General features: G+C 38.0%; 1 protein-coding gene across 6 annotated transcripts in view; it reads right to left on the bottom strand.

The window, feature by feature from the left end:
• NAV3 (neuron navigator 3) overlaps positions 1–19,459 on the bottom strand; it is a 915,819-nt gene that overhangs the window by 33,580 nt on the left and 862,780 nt on the right. For 3 of the 6 annotated variants that reach the window (XM_055394051.2, XM_088836814.1, XM_088836816.1), the window contains 6 exons: positions 16,703–16,814; positions 10,314–10,435; positions 9,325–9,345; positions 8,462–8,634; positions 6,758–6,911; positions 5,177–5,351 (listed from right to left, as the gene is read on the bottom strand). In XM_055394051.2, coding sequence (XP_055250026.2) covers positions 5,177–5,351; positions 6,758–6,911; positions 8,462–8,634; positions 9,325–9,345; positions 10,314–10,435; positions 16,703–16,814 — 757 coding nt within the window. The remainder of the gene's footprint in view (positions 1–5,176; positions 5,352–6,757; positions 6,912–8,461; positions 8,635–9,324; positions 9,346–10,313; positions 10,436–16,702; positions 16,815–19,459) is intronic. The other 3 variants (XM_088836813.1, XM_088836815.1, XM_088836817.1) reach the window with 1 other exon arrangement.

The following is a 19,459-nucleotide window of genomic DNA, read 5'->3' as shown; positions in this document are numbered from 1 at the left end:
CTGAACTAATTATAGTAATCACTTCCCTAAGTCTTGGCTTCTTCATCTGTAAAATGGGTTATAAAGCATCAGCTTGGCAGAATTATTGACAGCATAACAGACAATGCTTTTAAAGCACTCTATCCTCAGTATTTAGTAAGTTCATCTGTTCTAACCATTACTCCTTTTCTCTGTTTGTCTATTCTAACTCCACACCTCGGCTCACTCTGGGTCTCCCCATCGGTACACCGATGAGATGATCACCTGAGCAAACAACTCCGAGGAAAAACAAAGAACAGCCAATGTGAGATGGGGTTCTTCGTGTTTGTTTTTTTTTTTATTGGAGGCAAATTACTTTACATTAATATATTGGTTGGTTTTCCATACATTGACACGAATCTGCCCTGGGTGTACCTGTGTTCCCCCTCTTGAACCCCCCTCCCACCTCCCTCTTCCCCATATCCTCCCTCCCTGTGCACCAGCCCCAAGCATCCTGTATCATGTGTCAAATCTGGACTAGTGATTCATTTCACATATGATAATATACATGCTACAATGCCATTTTCTCAAATCATCCCACCTTCATCCTCTCCCACAGAGTCCCAAAGACTGTTCTATACACCTATGTCTCTTTTGCTGTCTTGTTGGACAGGGAGGCCTGGCGTGCTGTGATTCATGGGGTCGCGGAGAGTCGGACACGACTGAGCGACTGAACTGAACTGAACTGATACAGTCTTTTATTTGGAAAATAAGTTATGGTCCACTGTCAACATATTGAAAAAAAGAAGATCTGCCATTCTGGTTCCAATCAAGTGAAATTCTGACAAGAAAAATAAAGATTTTTTCACACCTCTGTCTTCACTGGATGCATGGAACATGCACTATATTTCAGGAACTGGACATCTGTCAATTGTCCTGTATCTTGTCTACTTCTTTTTTTTTTAAGTTAATCATGTACTTTAGAAAGCTTTTCTGTTAAAAAGCCCCAACATAAAAGCAATTTTGATTGTCAAGTTTGAGCCCACTAACCATGCAGAGGAGCAAGGAGAGATAAGAAAGCCTTCCTCATCAATCAATGCAAAGAAATAGAGGAAGATACCAAGGGGACATTTCATGCAAAGATGGGCACAATAAAGGACAGAAATGGTATGGACCTAATAGAAGCAGAAGATATTAAGAAGAGGTGGCAAGAGTACACAGAAGAACTGTACAAAAAGATCTTCATGACCCAGATAAAACTATGGTGTGATCACTCACACTCACCTAGAGTCAGACATGCTGGAATGTGAAGTCAAGTGGGTCTCAGGAAGCATCACTATGAAAAAACTAGTGGAAGTGATGGAATTCCAGCTGTGCTATTTCAAATCTTAAAAGATGATGCTGTGAAAGTGCTGCACTCAATATGTCAGCAAATTTGGAAAACTCAGCAGTGGCCACAGGACTGGAAAAGGTCAGTTTTCTTTCCAATCCCAAAGAAAGGCAATGCCAAAGAATGCTCAAACTACCGCACAATTATACTCATCTCACACGCTAGTAAAGTAATGCTCAAAATTCTCCAAGACAGGCTTCAGCAATACATGAACTGTGAACTTCCAGATGTTCAAGCTGGTTTTAGAAAAGACAGAGGAACCAGAGATCAAATTGCCAACATCTGCTGGATCACTGAAAAATCAACAGAATTTCAGAAAAACATCTATTTCTGCTTTATTGACTATGCCAAAGCCTTTGACTGTGTGGATCACAATAAACTGTGGAAAATTCTGAAGGACATGGGAATACCAGACCACCTGACTTGCCTCCTCATAAACCTGTATGCAGGTCAGGAAGCAACAGTTAGAACTGGACATGGAACTACAGACTGGTTCCAAATAGGAAAAGGAGTACGTCAAGGTGGTATATTGTCACCCTGCTTATTTAATTTATATGCAGAGTCCATCATGAGAAACACTGGTCTGGAAGAAGCACAAGCTGGAATCAAGATTGCTGGGAAAAATATCAATAACCTCAGATATGCAGATGACACCACCCTTATGTCAGAAAGTGAAGAACTAAAGAGCCTCTTGATGAAAGTGAAAGAGGAGAGTGAAAAAGTTGGCTTAAAGCTCAACATTCAGAAAACTAAGATCATGGCATCTGGTCCCATCACTTCATGGCAAATAGATAGGGAAACAGTGAAAACAGTGACAGACTTTATTTTTGGGGGCTCCAAAATCACTGCAGATAGTGACTGCAGCCGTAAAATTAAAAGATGCTTACTCCTTAGAAGAAAAGTTATGACCAACCTAGACAGCATATTAAAAAGCAAAGACGTTACTTTGCCAACAAAGGTCTGTCTAGTCAAGGCTATGGTTTCTTCAGTAGTCATGTATGGATGTGAGAGGTGGACTATAAAGAAAGCTGAGCACCGAAGCATTGATGCTTAGAACTGTGGTGTTGGAGAAGACTCTTGAGAGTCTTTTGGACCGCAAGGAGATTCAACCAGTCCATCCTAAAGGAGATCAGTCCTAGGTGTTCATTGGAAGGACTGATGTTGAAGCTGAGACTCCAACACTTTGGCCACCTGATGCAAAGAGCTGCATCATTTGAAAAGACCCTTATGCTGGGAAAGATTGCGGGCAGGAGGAGAAGGGGACGACAGAGGATGAGATAGTTGGATGGCATCACCGACTCGATGGACATGAGTTTGAGTGAATTCCGGGAGTTGGTGATGGACAGGGAGGCCTGGCGCATTGCGGTTCACGGGGTTGCAAAGAGTCGGACACGACTAAGCCACTGAACTGAACTGAAACAATTGTGAAGGGAATATGAGCTCTCCTAGTCAAGTGATGTCAAGTGATTTAATTTTTTGCCAGTTTAGACACAAGAATCACACTTAAAAAATAACTGAAGGAAGAAAACAATACAATACTAAAATTAACAATGAAATGGGTAAATATAAAGCACATTAAAAAAGGAAAAATCCTTCCCCCACCAAATTGTCCCAAATTCTGAATCATGGCCATCACATGGACACAGAAATTGTAATTTCTTTGATTTCATATTCATCCTAATCTCCCTCAGACATTAGTTGTAGTATAATTTTTATATAGCTGTTCTTTCTAAACAACTTTCAGTACTAAATTTGCCTCCTTCAAACATGATTGTATTTCCTTGGGCTAAAACAAAATCATGTAACAGGCTGTAGAATCCCACCATTAAGCCATTCTGTAAGGTACTAACTCTGATGAAGTGAAGTCCCAGGTCGTAGGAAAGCACTGACTGCCATTAGGTGTGGATCCTACTTCACTTCTCTTGGATTCATCACTGAGAAGCCAACATATAGGATGTAGCTCAGGACTCTCAGATTTAAAGTTTTTGTTCTTTTTCTTCCCTCATCTTCTGAAGAATGTGGATGATAACACCTCATGGACAATTTATACATTCAAGTTATTACCATATTTCTATAGCTTTATTTTACCTAATGACTTATAAGTTCAGTTAATTATAACCTCTGTTTTTTCTTGTGCTGTGCTCAGTCACTCAGTCCTGTTTGACTCTTGGTGACTCCATGGACTGTAGCCTTCTAGGCTCCTCTGTCTATAGGGACTCCCCATGCCAGAATACTGGAGTGGGTAGCCCTTCCCTTCTCCAGGGGATCCTCCCAATCCAGGGATCACACCGGGGTTTCCTGCACTGCAGGCTGATTCTTTTACCAGCTGAGCTACTGGTACTAATATTTCTTTTGCTTGATGTGTTTTCTCAGAATTCATTTTCCTTCCCCAATCTCTGCCAAATGGTATAAAACAATGTTTTCATGAACTTAAGGGAATTCCTACTTACCTTTTAGTTTTCAGCTATCTTTTATAAGAAAGCAAGTATGCATTTGGGCCATTCATTTTACCCCATGAAGGGAAGATATAGTTAGTAGAATTTTACAAATTCTGACCTTTCAGAAGCAAGAAATATGATTTATTAAAATATCATCAATATCAGCTTGCTGTATATCTCATTGTGTTTTTCGTTTTCATCTTATCTTTGTTTTCTATATTTTAGTGTAATTTAAGGCAAGTCATGAAGTTTCTCAGTTGTATCATGGGATCTAAAATTGCCCAGGAACATGTATATTATTTGGAGAAGGCAATGGCACCCCACTCCAGTACTCTTGCCTGGAAAATCCCATGGACGAAGGAGCCTGGTAGGCTGCAGTCCATGGGGTTGCGAAGAGTCGGACACAACTGAGAGACTTCAGTTTCACTTTTCACTTTCATGCATTGGAGAAGGAAATGGCAACCCACTCCACACTTCTTGCCTGGAGAATCCCAGGGACGACGGAGCCTGGTGGGCTACCGTCTATGGGGTCGCACAGGGTTGGACACTGAAGCGACTTAGCAGCAGCAGCATGTATATTATTGGTTTTCAGGCGTCATCTAGTGGCTGTGCTTTGTAATCACCACAGATCCTCCTGTAAATCTTTTCTCAATCGTCTTCTATGTATACAAAAAGGATTAAAGGCTGTGAGTGCGCGCTCAATTAAAGAAGCAGTTATACTTTATAACTGAATAGTTCATCAGATACTAAGACAACGTTAGGTTATATGATTCTATTTGCAACTGACTAAAACGGCACCCTTATTCTGAACACAATACTGGAACCCAGTGTTTCCTTTTTGTCTGTTTGGTGACAGTTTAATAGAGCTGTGTGACAGAGCCTGGTGACAGAGGAGCCTGGTGACAGAGGAGCACTGGTGACAGAGGGGCACTGTATTCTCCCCGGGCTGCAAAATGCAGGATCACTTAGTCAAATTTAGGAATAGGTCCTGAAACACCTGTAAATGGGCTTCCTACACTTACAACGCTATCAAATTGCACAGGGTTCTGATTATACAGCGATGAGTACCAACGATCATCGCTGAGAATATTACTCCTTCGGCCTATCCGTAATCCTGGAAGAAGTACTTCTCAAGCACAAATGATTGTTTTAAAAAATGATATGAAAACCATATCTCTAAGTCATTTCACTTTTGCACAGAATGTTCTTTTAAAATGATCATGACAGAGAATGAACTTATAGGAAAAGGGGCTATCTCTGAGAATTAGGTTAACGCTTTGAAGAGGGGATGGGCGAGGGTTGCGGGGGGCAAGGGTCTCCAAATTCGAGGTGTCCTCACTTGTGAAGTCCTAGGCCTGCTGTGATTCAGGCAATGTGCGCAGAAAATCACCTGAGGTAACAGACTCCGTGATGTTCAAATTGTTCAGCGAGAGTCCTAAGGACTGGCGAGAGGAGGACGAGGAGGTGCTGCTCGCGGACTCGGACGGGGGCCGGGCGGGCTTCGCAACGTTCCCCGTCTCTGCCTTCAGCCGGTCATTTTCAGCCTTCAGGATCTCAATCTCGTTCTGTTGTGAAATTGGAAACGTGAAAAACATGGCGCTGACTTGAGAAAAGGATATCAACTCTTTCAGTAGTGTTAATCAGTGTGTGTGTGTGTTTTAATGTGGTGAGATATTAATTAAATATCAATTATGAAAGCAAGATTTCCTTCCAAAGAAGGAAAAGTAAATCTCTTTCTCTGTCTCCCATATATACATATTCAGATAATCACAAATACAGATTAAACTGACCAGTGGAATTTTTTTATACTTAAAAATCTATCATATATTTAAGGAGTTTTCCAGGATGTGGTCTCACCTGAATTAAGAATAACATAATTGAAGAGGTCATTCCATTTCTCATTTTAGAATTAAACACTACAACATATATAAAAACAGATAACCAACAGAGAGACCTCCTATATACTCAATATTTTGTAAAAACCTATAAGGAAAAGAACCTAAAAAGAATGTATCTATCTCTCTCTATATTCAGTTATATATATAACTGAATCACTGTGCTATACATCTGAAACTTCGTAATACAACATTATAAATCAACTATGCTTTAATAAAATAAAACCTAAAAATTAATGAAATACTATTAATATCTCACAGAAGAAAATGCCCTTCGTAATACTCTGAATTCAGGGGGAGCTGAAAATCACAGTAAAACAAAAGTAATATAAATGAAGTGATTTAAAATTATCACTTCAGAATCCTAGCTAACGTCTGAAAAAGTTTTTGTTCCTTCAAAACAGGGCACTAAGCTCATAAAAACAACACAAGCCTTTTGATGAATATATCAGTGGTATAGGAATCTGCTTGGCAACGAGCTTTTCCTGTTTCAGTCATCTGTGGTACCAAGTGATTACTGGTTGACAATAATAAAATGAAAGTCTGAGCACAGACTGGTTCTGAATTTAGCCTTCGGATCCTTCCAAGACACACAAAAGCTTTACTTTTACAGATGGCATTCTACATCACATTTACTTTCATATTTAGAAAGCTTGTGTTATATTTCTGTCCTTTCCTCATTTCATTTGTTTTTCAATAAAAAATAGGTAAAGGTGTTTGAAAGTCAGATTTCAAAACTACAGGGAAAAGTTACCAAAAGGTAAATCAAGGGAAAGTGAAGAAGCAAGGGCTGTAGTAGTTTCTCTGAAAACTCAGCTCTCAGACAATTCAATCACTAGTAAAAGTGCCTTCAATGGTCCTTGAGTGCAACCAGCCAGTTTGCACTCCCATTTCCAAACCTGGATTTTACAAAATGCTCCAACCGATATTAGGAAAGGAGTTGCGGAGATTAAATAAAAAGAGTGCATTTCCAAAAGGGATTTAAATGTGAGATTTGCTTTTACAATAACAGAGAAGAGAATAAGCAGCATTTTAAATCTCTCCTGTTCACCCCTTGAAGGTGCTTACAGACCAACCTGCATCCGGTTCATGGCTTCCCGGATCTGATCGAGATGATGTGCAGAGCTGAGGGCCTCCAGCCGAATATCTGTTAATTTTAATTCCTTTTCTCTGAGCTCACTTTTCAACTGCAGAATTATCTCTGCCTCAGCCTCTGTGCATTCACAGATCCTGAAGAAAGAAACAAGTACAAAATCAGCGGTTGGGGAAGCCAGAGGATTAGGAAAGGCAATGATTCTTTTAAAAGCTGAACTGCAATATTATCCAGCAGGTACAGAGATTATTTGCTGCTGGCAAAACCTAGAGAAAAGGAAAAAGAGTTTTACAAACAGTAATACATTTGTAGGTTTAAAACTGAAAAGAGTAGGCCTTTGTTTCTCTTTTTTAAATCTCTATTTTTTGAAGTTTCAAAACAACCTATCTTTACTGCATAGAAACTGATAGTCAAAATTCCCTTGTTGCTAATATTTGTGGGGCGGAAAGTCAGAGTATTACTACATTTCATTCAACCATTTTTTCAAGGGACTTAACCTTCTATTCGCAACATATTAAATTTGTTTAAAACGAAGTTATTATGTATTAAAATGTTGATTTCTAGTTTTATAAAATTTTGCAAGGAATAACCTTATTTGCCATAATACTATCTCCAGGTTACCACAAAACTTCAAAATAAATATTGTAGACAATAAATCAGGGAGATTAGTTTTAGACATGTAAATAATGGATGTGTTATACAATCCTTCTGGTAGGCTCAGCTGATTTAGGAGGTCAGCTAATGAAACTGAAGCAAGGTTTCAACCCAAACAAGCGGGCTTTGGGGGCTGCTTGAAGGTCACATACAGTACATCCTTACTGTGTTGTGGTTTTGTAGACAGCTTGGGAGGAAACGCATCAAAAAGAATTTCTGTTATATTAATGAATAGCTTTTCTGTTTAAAACGTGCGGATTAAGTTGCTGGTCACAAAATGACAGTGCTCTAAGTCAAGGAATTATATAGGGTGTGCAAGGTCTTAAATGGTTCTATTTGTGGCCTTGTATATGCCAGCTCTGGGGAGCTGCCGTCACGGGCACACACGGAATCTGAATTAAACAGTATATAGAACAAAGAGAATTATCAGAGCACATGCTTTACATTCTAAATGTTTTATTCTTTCTTGTAACATTCTAGTGGGATACCATAAAAAATGCTCTGCTAGATTATCTAACACAATTGAAGAAAAATGGATTGCAGTTCGGCTTAAGGTAACAAAATTTTCCTTCCATAACAGGAGGGCAGAGGAGGTAGTCATTGCTGAAACACATGCGAGTGATTTTAGAGAAAGCAGGCGTGAACACTGCTTAGGTTAGAACTGGGATCTCAGCAGTTTTCATGCATCACACTCCATTTTACCGGGATCTATGCTTGTAGATCACAGGGCCATTTTGCCGTTTCTTTGGTGGCCAGACAAGGGGTGACCTGCATTTAATGCACAGTTAGATAGATACAAGGACAAATGCCAGCGAAAATAATAACTTAGAAAAGGGGAGAATGAGATCAAGAAACATTCACGTTCTAATGTATGAAAACAGAAGAGAAATGAATGCTGTCTGCTATTCTAAGGAAGATCTGGAAATAACAGACACAGAGACGGTGCTGCGGTTCCATTCAGAACACACACGTGGGCCTGGCCTGAAGTCGTCTTCAATAGATTCTTCCTCGTGCTGCAGAGGGGGTGACTTACGCAGAGGCGGACTGCGAGGGCTTCATGGAGGCTGACGCACAGTCACCCCCATTGTGGGGCAACTTGGGGGATGCTGGAAGGGACGAATCCGTAAGCTCTTCAATGTCCGAATGTGAGGAAGGAGGCTTGGTGGACTTTTTCTTCCCAAAGGCTTGTTTGAATGAGCTTCTCAGCTGCAAGAAGGACAGAAATTACCTTCCTTGTCTATTTGCACTGGGGGCATCTCGCTTTGGGCCGTTAGTTTGCAGGTGCCATCCTAGCCACTGCCTGGGGTCAGTATGTATAAGCAAAGGATTAACAGCTGCAGCACGGTATCTCTAATTTAAAAAAAAAAAAAAAGATACCGTGGTTTGTGTTTCTGTTTTATTCTTGTATTAATCCAGCACAGCGCAAACATGGAAGGCTTTTAAACAGTGCAGGGACAAGGGCATGGCTGTCAGAGCACTCATTTAAAACGAAGTACCTTGAAGGGATCTCCTTTCAGAAGGCTCCTCTCTTCAAGGCAATTTGTTTTAAATGGCCACTTTAGCACTACTGTCAAGTCAGGGCCTGCTGACAGCATAAACTTAAAAAGCAAAATGAAATCAAATTCACCTAACACTTCATTAATTGTGAGTTTCTATTCAAATTTTCAGTTCCCAGACTATGCAAAACCAGAATTGGTACGCCCTACAGCGCTATTCGGAAAGTAGTTTTACTTCTCTTTAAAATTGAAGATTAAAATGAAAAGACACAAAGAAAAGACAAACAAGGTAATCTGTTTTTAAAAGGTATAAAAGCTTTCCTGCCAAAATGAATAGCATTCATGCCAAGGGTGGGTGTTTTTATAGACGCATGCCAAACTGTCCACGGTTTATATTCACCTCACTTCCTCTAGAGTTCACCTTGCGGAAACATGAAAGAGTGTGGAATTACAAATCAAGGGAAGGAAGGCTGATCAGTATTTTAAAATATTACCTGCATCAACATTTCTTTAAAACAAAAAAGATATTTCTCTCATTATTTACAGAAAGCACTCTAGTAAAATCCTTTCCTAATTTCCTTTTGGATTTCATCAAGAGTTCTACTTATTTAAAATTTACTTTTCTTTCATGGCAGTCAAAGAAATCCTTTCCTTCATTATTTTTTAAACATTTTGCAGTGGTAGCATCTTCCCCTCAATTTTTCAGCAATTACTTTATATCATAAATTATGTCTCTAGCTAACAAGGGATAGTTCTGTTGAAGTACTATATTTCTCCTATGTTCTTTTGGTGAACATATATAAAGTTGATTTCTGATACAGTGATACTTTCACACTATAAGCTCTGTTGATGCAAGGGGTGGAGAAGTTTGCAAGGACTCTTTTTTCTCTTTTACCAATTCTATTTTTTCTCCTCTTCTTCCATCAGCATCTTTACCACCATCACCACCATTGCCACTACTAACAACACCACCATCATCACCATCATCCTTTTCTTCATCTCCACCTTCACAATAAGGCCCTGCTCTGAGCCACTTATTTATAGATGTTACTCTATTTTTCTTTACAATATCCCTGTAAAGTCAGTATAATTATCCAGTTTTTACAAACGAGAAAATTTAGGCTCCCCAAAAGGTGAAGTAATTTGCCTGAGAGCCAAAAAATAAGCATCAGAGTTGGGATTCAAATCTAAGTTCAGTTAGTCCCAACTCCAAAAGGTCTGCTCTTCAGCGCCAGGCTGCCCTGAATTGTTGATGAGTGTAGCATTTGAGGGGTCAGTGACTTGGATGAGACATTGTAAACTGCTGTGAGTCTCTAAAGCCCAAAAGGAAAATTCCTGCCTCACTGTGCAGTAATAAGCTTCTGAATTAGATGAATGCTAACAGCTTACCCAATTTTTCTTTTTCTTCTTCTTGGAGTCAGCATCGTTACCACTGCCAATGCTGGAATGGCTTGTGGCACTGTTAATACTAGAAACGCTTTCAGAGGAATGCTGTCTTCTGATGCGGAGATCTAGCCATAGACAGAGAGACTCACATTTACTCATAAAGACTTTCAATCCGAACAAATAAGACTTTTAGGCTTTCTGAGAGGAAGTTCTCTAATAATAGTCAACACAGCTTTGTATAGATCATTTCAATGCAGTTTTAGTTTTATAAGCTTAACAAAGTATCACCCTATTTGCTTTAATTAATTAGGTTATCTGTATTAAGATTCCATGGGAATCTCAGGTAAGTCTGTAGCATTGGCAGTTTAATGAATTCTGAGTTTTGTCCCAAAATTAAATGCTATGCTAGTGATTTTTACTGAATATCTAGATCAAGCAGCACTTAGAAAATCATTTATCCCAATGATATATTCCATGGAGAAAATGGAAATTCAGAATGGCATGAAAATTAATTGTGTCTTTTTAATATTTGTCCTCTGAATAAAGCTACCGAAGCCAAATATACTGACTTTCCATTTCATGGAAGCATACCTTGTTAGAGCCAAAACAAACCTTGCGAGTCATTTAAGCACTTCATCTCATAGATTAGGCAACTGAAATGCAAAGAAATACCTTGACCAAGGTCAAAGAGCCAGTGGGGTGAAAGTCCTCAAGAGAGAATCTAGGTAGACTTCATTCGTGAATTAAATAGAAATCATTTTTAAGACAGTGTAATTCTCCCATTACACCTAATCCCAGCCCATGACTTAGAAGAGTAATAGTAGTAATAACAGGTAATAATAAAGCTAGCTTTTACTAGATACTTACTTTGCTCTGGGAGCATCTAATTTTACTCTTAAAGCAAACCACTGAAATGAGTAATCACTAAAGTTTCCTTGCAGTAACACAGCTGAAAAAGAGTCTTAGACGGATCCTATTGTCTATTGTACTAACTGCCAAGTAATATGACCTCTATGTACTCCTAAAAAGCATGAACTTCTCTCCAGCTAATAAGATATTTTGAAAAGGACACTATTTGATACTAAATCACCTTTTGAAGGTAGTCACTCCATACAACAAGCTTATAAGATTTATTTATAATTATTAAAATTGAAATTATTTCTACTCATGGTGAACTGACCTTAAGAGTTAGTGAAGACACAAGTAATTTATAAAATTATTTTTTATGTCAAAAGTGCTTATAGGCCATCTCTTACTGTTATATTTAATTGAAATCAATGCAGATTAGCCAAGCAAAAAAAAATTTCAGTGGAACTTATCAGGTGTCAGAAATTACAATATAGCTTTCATAAAGTTCCCATAGAAATAATAGTATATAATCAAAACTTTACTTTTCAGCAAAGTAATTTAACAGTAAAATGACCGACAGAAATGGAACCTTAACTGGTTACTTGCAAATCGTACAGTAAGAATATGTGTGGGTGGGTAATATACATATATCCATCTTTAATCTCATATACATACCTATCAATAAGTACTTTGATTTTTCCATTAAAAGAATAACCGTGCTGAAAAATTTTATAGGATGGGAAAAATATAATAGCTGTTTTTAAGAATCCCTAGAATTTGGTCTAAAAGTATATATTTTTTAACGATGAAAGCATTTACTGTTTTTGCATGCCAAAAGCATTACCAATGCCAAAACCTAAATCAAGGTATTTATGTGTGTTATTTTGCATCAAAAATAAAGGAGCACAGTATCCCTTAATCAACTAATGTGGAAATTATGTGAATAGAAATAAAAGAATATGTGTAGGTATTTGTGTTTTAAATATCTGCTACATTTGGCTGCAAGCTTTTCTGAATAAGATTAGTATTTGCTAGCTTTCTCATCATAACTGACTTTTACAAATAAAGCAGATGTATTAAGAATTAAAGTATTTTAGAGTTTTCATTATATCCAGAATTAATAAATTACATTTGACTTCAATTAATCCCAAAATGTTTAACTATAGGTTAAAAAGTAGTCCTTGGAGGTAGTAGCTATGTTCAACCATGACCACGCTTCCAGTAAAGACTGGTAAGGGCATAATCTCAATAACATTACGGGATGAAGGGAATGCATTTTACTTTTCTCTGACGATTCTTTTCTGGAGTTAAGCATATGAGTACATGCAGCATCACAGAGTTCAGTAAAGAAGGGTTGATCAAATGAATACCAACATCTGAATGAACAGAGAGGCTCATTTTAAACAACATACATTTCAGTTATATGTTTATTCATTCTTCAGGTTCCACTTCGCACCCTTTGCTCTGTCACTGTTCTAGTTGGAGCCATCACCATCACCTACTTGCTCTAAGAAAGAACAGCTGGCCAACTCATCTTCAAATCTTTTTAAAGAAAAATCTTACCATCACTTTCCTATTTAAGACTTCCCAGTAGATTCCCATTTGAGCAAGAATAGAAAACATTCCAACTCTTAAATATGGTCTACAAATCCCTAAGTAATCTGGTCAGTACTCATCTCTCCAACCTGGTTCAGTTTATTTTACCTTTGATCATTATCTTCTTGGGGTCAGTTTCATAAAGGCACGGATCTCTTTTCTGTCTTAAGAACCTCATGGAATGCTTTTCTCTCAATATTTAAAATCTGCCTTGACAATTAATCCTTGGATTTCCCCTTATACATTACTATCTGCTCAAGGACTTCCTTGACTCTGTAACCAGAGTAGGTTCTCTGGTACCCTTGCTCTCTATGGCACACATTCTTGTCCATTTTAGAACTTATAACTGTTTTACATGCACATTCAGCTACCCTAATGATCGCAACAATTCTTCATTTCTGTTTTCCCTTAAGATTAAAAGTTAAATGTTGAGAAAGACTATGTCTAGTTGGTTTACCATTATATATTCAGGGCTTTATACAGAGTATATCATATGGTAGGTGACCAACAAGTAATTGTTGAATAAATATATTCTTACAATTCATTCAGTGTAACACTGAGCTTTAATGTTAATCTGAATATCCTATATACATTCAATCCTTTATAACTATTTGTTTTTGTTAGTTTTAAACTTTATAAAACTATTATTTTATCTTTTTTGACCAATTTGTATAGTAACTGTTATCCTTTTGTTCATTTTAGTCACCCCTCTCACATATCTGAGCAAAGGAATTCCTATTTTTCAATTCCAGTAGATATTAAGCTACCTGTTGCCTGAGATAAAATGAATCTTTCCAGAAAGTTTTACTTCAGTGTCTTGCACAACAGTAAAGAAGGGATTAAGCCTTTTTAAATCCCTTCTGGACCTATTTACAACATGAAGATTTAGAACATAAGCTGCTTTATTATAGCTCTAAGATAAGCTTTAAATATGCAGTAATTTTCCATACTGCATATAAATTAACTCCTCCACATGGAAAGTTGCTAAATTCTTAACAGAAGTAGCCCCTAGAGAACTAGTTTTTCTTTTAATTTCAGTATATCTCACTTTATATAATTATTTTCCCAAAAGTTAAATTTTGTTTTTAAAAATTATATTAATATTTTCTATAAAATTTGAATAAGCCCCTTTCATGTACAAGGCATCAACATGGCCAGGATTTAGTATTAAGAAAACAAACCACCCTGATATCAACCAGGAAAGGTAGACCATAAATAAATGAAGGCACCAAAGTGTAATGCAAATTTTGTAAGGGAACTACAGTTATTTTCAAAAACATGTCACAAAGGGACCTCATGTAGTTTGAGAGTCAAGGAGGTATGTGAAAGGGAAGTGAAAGTCACTCAGTTGTGTCCAACTCTTTGCAACCCCATGGAGCATATGGTCCATGGAATTCTCCAGGCAAGATACTGCAGTGGGTAGCCTTTCCCTTCTCCAGGGTAGCCTTTCCCTTCTTCTTCCCAACCCCGGAATCGAACCGGGGTCTTCCACATTGCAGGCAGATTCTTTACCAACTGAGCTATCAGGGAAGCACCAAGGAGGTATGTTTAGGCTAACTCTCGCAAGATCTCAGAAAGTTTTTATGCTGAACAAACACTGTAGAAAGTGCCAAGCAAAATAAACAGAATATGTAAAGAACTTCTGAAGAACTGAAAGAAGTTCAGGATAGTTAAAGCATGAAATGACAAAATGCAAGACAAAAGGTCTAAAAGACCATCTAGAACATAAGTGATGATCATTAAATACTTGTTGAATAAACAAAACTGGCAAAGAGAGATTATGTCATGTTAAGGAGTCTGTATTTTATCTAAAGGCAACGGGATACCTGTTAGATACACACTGTTGGACCACTGCCCCGGTCTCACTGTGAAGAATGGCACAGAGAGGTGAAAGAAACAGAGCAGGAAGGTTATTCAGGAGCGTGTGGTCACCGTTCAGGGGAGAGATGAGGAATGGGGATAGGAGGATCAGAGAGGCGGGATCAACAGAACGTAGGGATTTACTGAGTGAGGAGAGGAGGATTTCTGGTAACATGGAAGGGTGGTGATGCTTTTGACTGAGAGAGCAGCACCGAAGGCATAAGCAGGTCTGAGGAGGAAGGAGACAAGTTCAAATTTAGAGATGCTGAGTTTCAGGTGGCAAACACACATCCAGAGATAACCAGACAGAGTTCCCTCTTTAGCAGCTGGATTTACAGATGTGTGACTCAAGAGATGACCCTGCCCTGGAGAGATATATTTGACAGTTATCAACACAAAAACAATAATTATACAGACAGTATTAGATGGGCTTGTATAAGAATTTACATAGGATGAAGAGAATCATAAAATGTATAAAACCATAATGGAAGCGAGCTCAGGACTGGGCTCTAAGAAACATCAATATTTAACAAATGCAACACACGAGTCTACAAGAGAAACTGTGAAAGAAGCTTTCAAAAGCATAGAAGAATAAGAATATGCATGTAATGAGCATCAGAAGAAGTGAATGTTACAAGTAGGATGGAATGGACATCAGTATTAAATGCTATTTCTACGATAAATATAATAGGAATTTTAAATGCACTGGACTTAGAGTTATATAAGTCCTTATTGCTGATGGAGAGAATAGTTTTGGTGGAGTAGCGGAAAATCCCATGGATGGAGGAGCCTGGTAGGCTGCAGTCCGTGGGGTCGCTAAGGGTCGGGGACACGACTGAGCGACTTCACTTTCACTTTTCACTTTCCACTTTCACACATTGGAGAAGGAAATGGCAACCCACTCCAGTGTTCTTGCCTGGAGAATCCCAGGGAAGGGGGAGCCTGGTGGGCTTCCGTCTATGGGGTCACACAGAGTCGGACACGACTGAAGTGACTTAGCAGCAGTAGCAGTGGAAAGAAAAACCACACTTCAGTGTCTGAAGTATGACTGGCTGTTAAAGACACTGAACAATTCTATCAAACATTCCCAAAATTTGTCTGGAAAAGGGAAGAGAGATGACAGAGCACTCAGGATTTAAGAGGGTATTTGCCAGCTGTGAGTTGGGCATATTGAATGATACTTAAAAGAGACTAAGTGGAACTTACGTAAAGAAAAAAATGACATGACTTTATCACAGAGTATTTCTTCCGTGGCAATCAAAGGGGTGGGGGTGGTGGCAAAAAAGATTATTTTATGATTGTTTAAGATTGTTGAAGCATTGCTATTGTTTAGTTACTAGGTTGCATCTGACTCTTTTGTGACCCCCATGGACTGTAGCCTCTCAGGCTCCTCTGTCCATGGAATTTCCCAGGCAAGACTACTGGAGTGGGTTGCCATTTTTTTCTCCAAGGGAGCTTCCCAACCCAGGCATTGAACCTTTGTCTCCTACATTGGCAGGTGGATTCTTTACCACTGAGCCGCCTTGAAAGCCCTGCTGAAGCATAGTAATAATTAAAAACACACCAACTTTTAGTCCATTTTCTTACTGTTCTTAGATATATTTCTTATAGCCCCCACCCAGGAGTTTGGGTAAACTCTGGGAGTTGGTGATGGACAGGGAGGCCTGGTGTGCTGAGGTTCATGGGGTCACAAAGAATCAGACACGACTGAGCGACTGAACTGAACCACACAGGACAAGTTGCTCCCAATACCCACTACTTCACCATATTGATTGCTATATTTTTACATAAAGATCTAAATTTCCATATTCCTTCTCTGGTTTGTTTTGCTCAATAGCAGATATGAATGTATTACCTAACCTCTCTAGACCCAACTTCACGAAATCAGGAGGAGAGAAGATTTTGACTGTAGGAGCCAATTCCTAAGGTCAGTTTGATACTGAAGGCTACTGTTCTTAAATTCTGAATAATAGCAATTCACATATTATCAAAGGCAGTGTGACTGAGTAAAAGTAGCTTTGTTCTAATTAATAAAAATAGATGCCTATCAGATTGCATGAAAAAAATGGCAAGATTTCTAAATATACCTTTGGGAGGGTGGTCAGGACCATTCAGTGCTCCCTGAATGGCTGCCTGGGCAGCAGAGTTCTGGGCCTTCAGCATTTCAATGGTTTCTCTTAGTTCTATCAGTTCAGACTCCTGTGAAACAAACAGAATTTAGATGCTTTAATATTTCAGAGAGAAAAAACCACTTTTATTCACAGCTCACTATCTAATGAGCTTGGTTTTATGTAGCGCTACTGTCCTGGGAGATCTGGATGCTTGGCTGACCTTCTAAGCTGTATCCTACAATCTTTTACTTGTAAATGTAAGAAGTTAAATCTGATAGAGAATTTAAAAATAATGGTTTGGTTATTCTCTTACAAATGTGATCTGAATAGTCTTTATTTCTCTAAAAGGGTACCCAAAACTGAGGGCTTCTAGGTGGTAAAGAATCCACCTGCCAATGCAGAAGACACAGGAGATGCGGGTTTGATCCTTGGGTCAGGAAGGCCCTTGGAGGAGGAAATGATAATCTACTCTAGTATTCTTGCCTGAAGAATCCCATGGACAGAGGAGCCTGGCAGGCTACAGTCCATAGGGTCACAAAGAGTCAGACACGTCTGAGCATGCACGCATCCAAAGCTGACCAGTGTGACGTAAAACAAGACAGCACATTGATCATTTAGATACCAAACTTATTACTACTACCCAAAAGTATATCATATTGCATGTACTGTTAATTGGAAACCCCGAGGTTTTGTCAAATGAGTGATTTTAGGTTTTCCCATCTGTTTTGCATTTGGGAAATAGAGTCTTTATATTCAATAAAAAACCTGGAATTCATTCCTAAGTCGCTCCTATTAAATGCCATATTATTAAATCTGCTATCATATCAAGGTCATCTTAGATTTTGGCACTTTTCAGGCAAATAAAATTCCGAGTATAAAGACCTAGCTTCAGCAAGCCAAAGAAATGCAGGAATTGTTAAAAACTGAATAGAAATATATGTAACATATAGTCCTTAAAATAGTTAAATTATTTAAAAAGCTTAGAAATAAAAATCTTATGACAATTATTTTCTTATTGGGACTTCCCTCGTAGCTTAGCCAAGGAATTGGCCTGCAGTATGGAAGATACAGAAGACTTGGGTTCGATCCCTGGGTCAGGAAGATCCCCTGGAGAAGGAAATAGCAACCCACTCCAGTACTCTTGCCTGGAGAATCCCATGGACAGAGGAGTTTCGCAAGCTACAGTCCATGGGGTCGTAAGAGTTGGACATGACTTAACAACTAAACCACCACCACCACCATTTTCTTATTGAATTTAGGGTAACTTTAAGCTATGTCTCAATGAAAATTCTTGTCTAAATTACATCATCTATAGATATTTAAATGGGTATCTTTACCAGAAATAAAGGAAGATAAGATAACGGTAGCAGCAACAACAACCAGGAACTGGGTGTTGTTTCAGCGAAAGCAGTATTTCCATCAGGAGCACAAAAACAAGGAGGATCCCTGGCTGTGACAGCAATCCTGACAGTTAGAATCCTTGTGGATCTCTTAGGAGGAGAATTACTCCATAATATATTTGTCGTTCATCATTTTTTCCAGTATCTTTGACAGAAAGCCAAAGATCTGCACTTGCGTCCTTCACTCAGTGGTCAGCAGTTTATCCCTGCTTAACATCTCCCAGTATGTATGCAAAAAAGCAGGGTCACGATAAGTGCCATTGAAGAAAACTGCTTCATGCATGGGAGTGTCCAACGGCTATTCGAGCCTTCAACACTTTTTAAAAAAAAGACGAATGGTGCTAATTGAAATGATATGCAAGTTCAGAATAGATACTCAGCACTTCATATATTTATTTTCCTTGAGTATCTGACATATTCCTAGAGGACAGGCATAAAAATACCCTCTTATAGACTTTTAATAGCTTATAAATCAAAGAATCTCAGAAAATCAGTAGTGACCTCCTGGATTCACACATGGATCCTCAAATATTTGACTATAATTTCACTTGCGTTTATTTGTCATAAAGGACAAAAAATCTAACACAATTTGTCATATTTTTTCAGTCTTTCCAAGTTCTATCTATATTTTGCCCCTTGTCCGACTAGTAATAGATTATTTTACCAAAATTTAATATGCTTCCCATTTAAAACAAATCTCACAAGTGATAAAATACTTACTGGAAATTCATTCTGCTTTTACCAGAAATATACTCACAAAAGAACACCTATAGTGCATATTTAATGAATCACATAATGTAAGTAATTTTACAACTAGTATGGATGTTAAATTTTAATTAAATCTCAGATTTTCATACTTGAATTTAAAATCAACAGTGCTAAAACATTTGCTTTTAGGTTAAAAGAGGAAAAAATGAAAATTAAATCTCATATAAATGTCTAAAATTTTGCTTAATTTTATGGGTTGGTTGACTTATTTCATTTATTTCAAATTTTGTTCTTTTCTAAAGATATGTCTTCTAGAAACTATTTTTTTTAAAATTAGATGTAGAATGTTCAGATAATATTGGTTTTTTTCAGAAAACTGTTTAATGAAATAGAAGAATGATCACATTATAAAATCTTAAGTATCTTTTTAAAAACAACAGCTTTTGGCAGGGTAGTTATCACTCAGGGTGGAACAGTAAGCCCAGAAAAGAATAAGTATATAAGAAATATTTCCATTATATATATGGGAAAATCACATCTATGAAAAAATTAGTTTAGCCAAACTCTGTACTTCCTCAGGAGAACTTTGTAAGTATAAGCAAGTACCTATAAAATGTCACATTGA

The sequence above is a fragment of the Moschus berezovskii genome, chromosome 6, assembly GCF_049115385.1.
Source record: "Moschus berezovskii isolate FMDL1 chromosome 6, NW_MosBer_1.0, whole genome shotgun sequence".
Classification (NCBI taxonomy): domain Eukaryota; kingdom Metazoa; phylum Chordata; class Mammalia; order Artiodactyla; family Moschidae; genus Moschus; species Moschus berezovskii.
The sequence above is the reverse complement of the archived record's forward strand: the minus strand, read 5'-3'. Positions and strand labels throughout refer to the sequence as shown.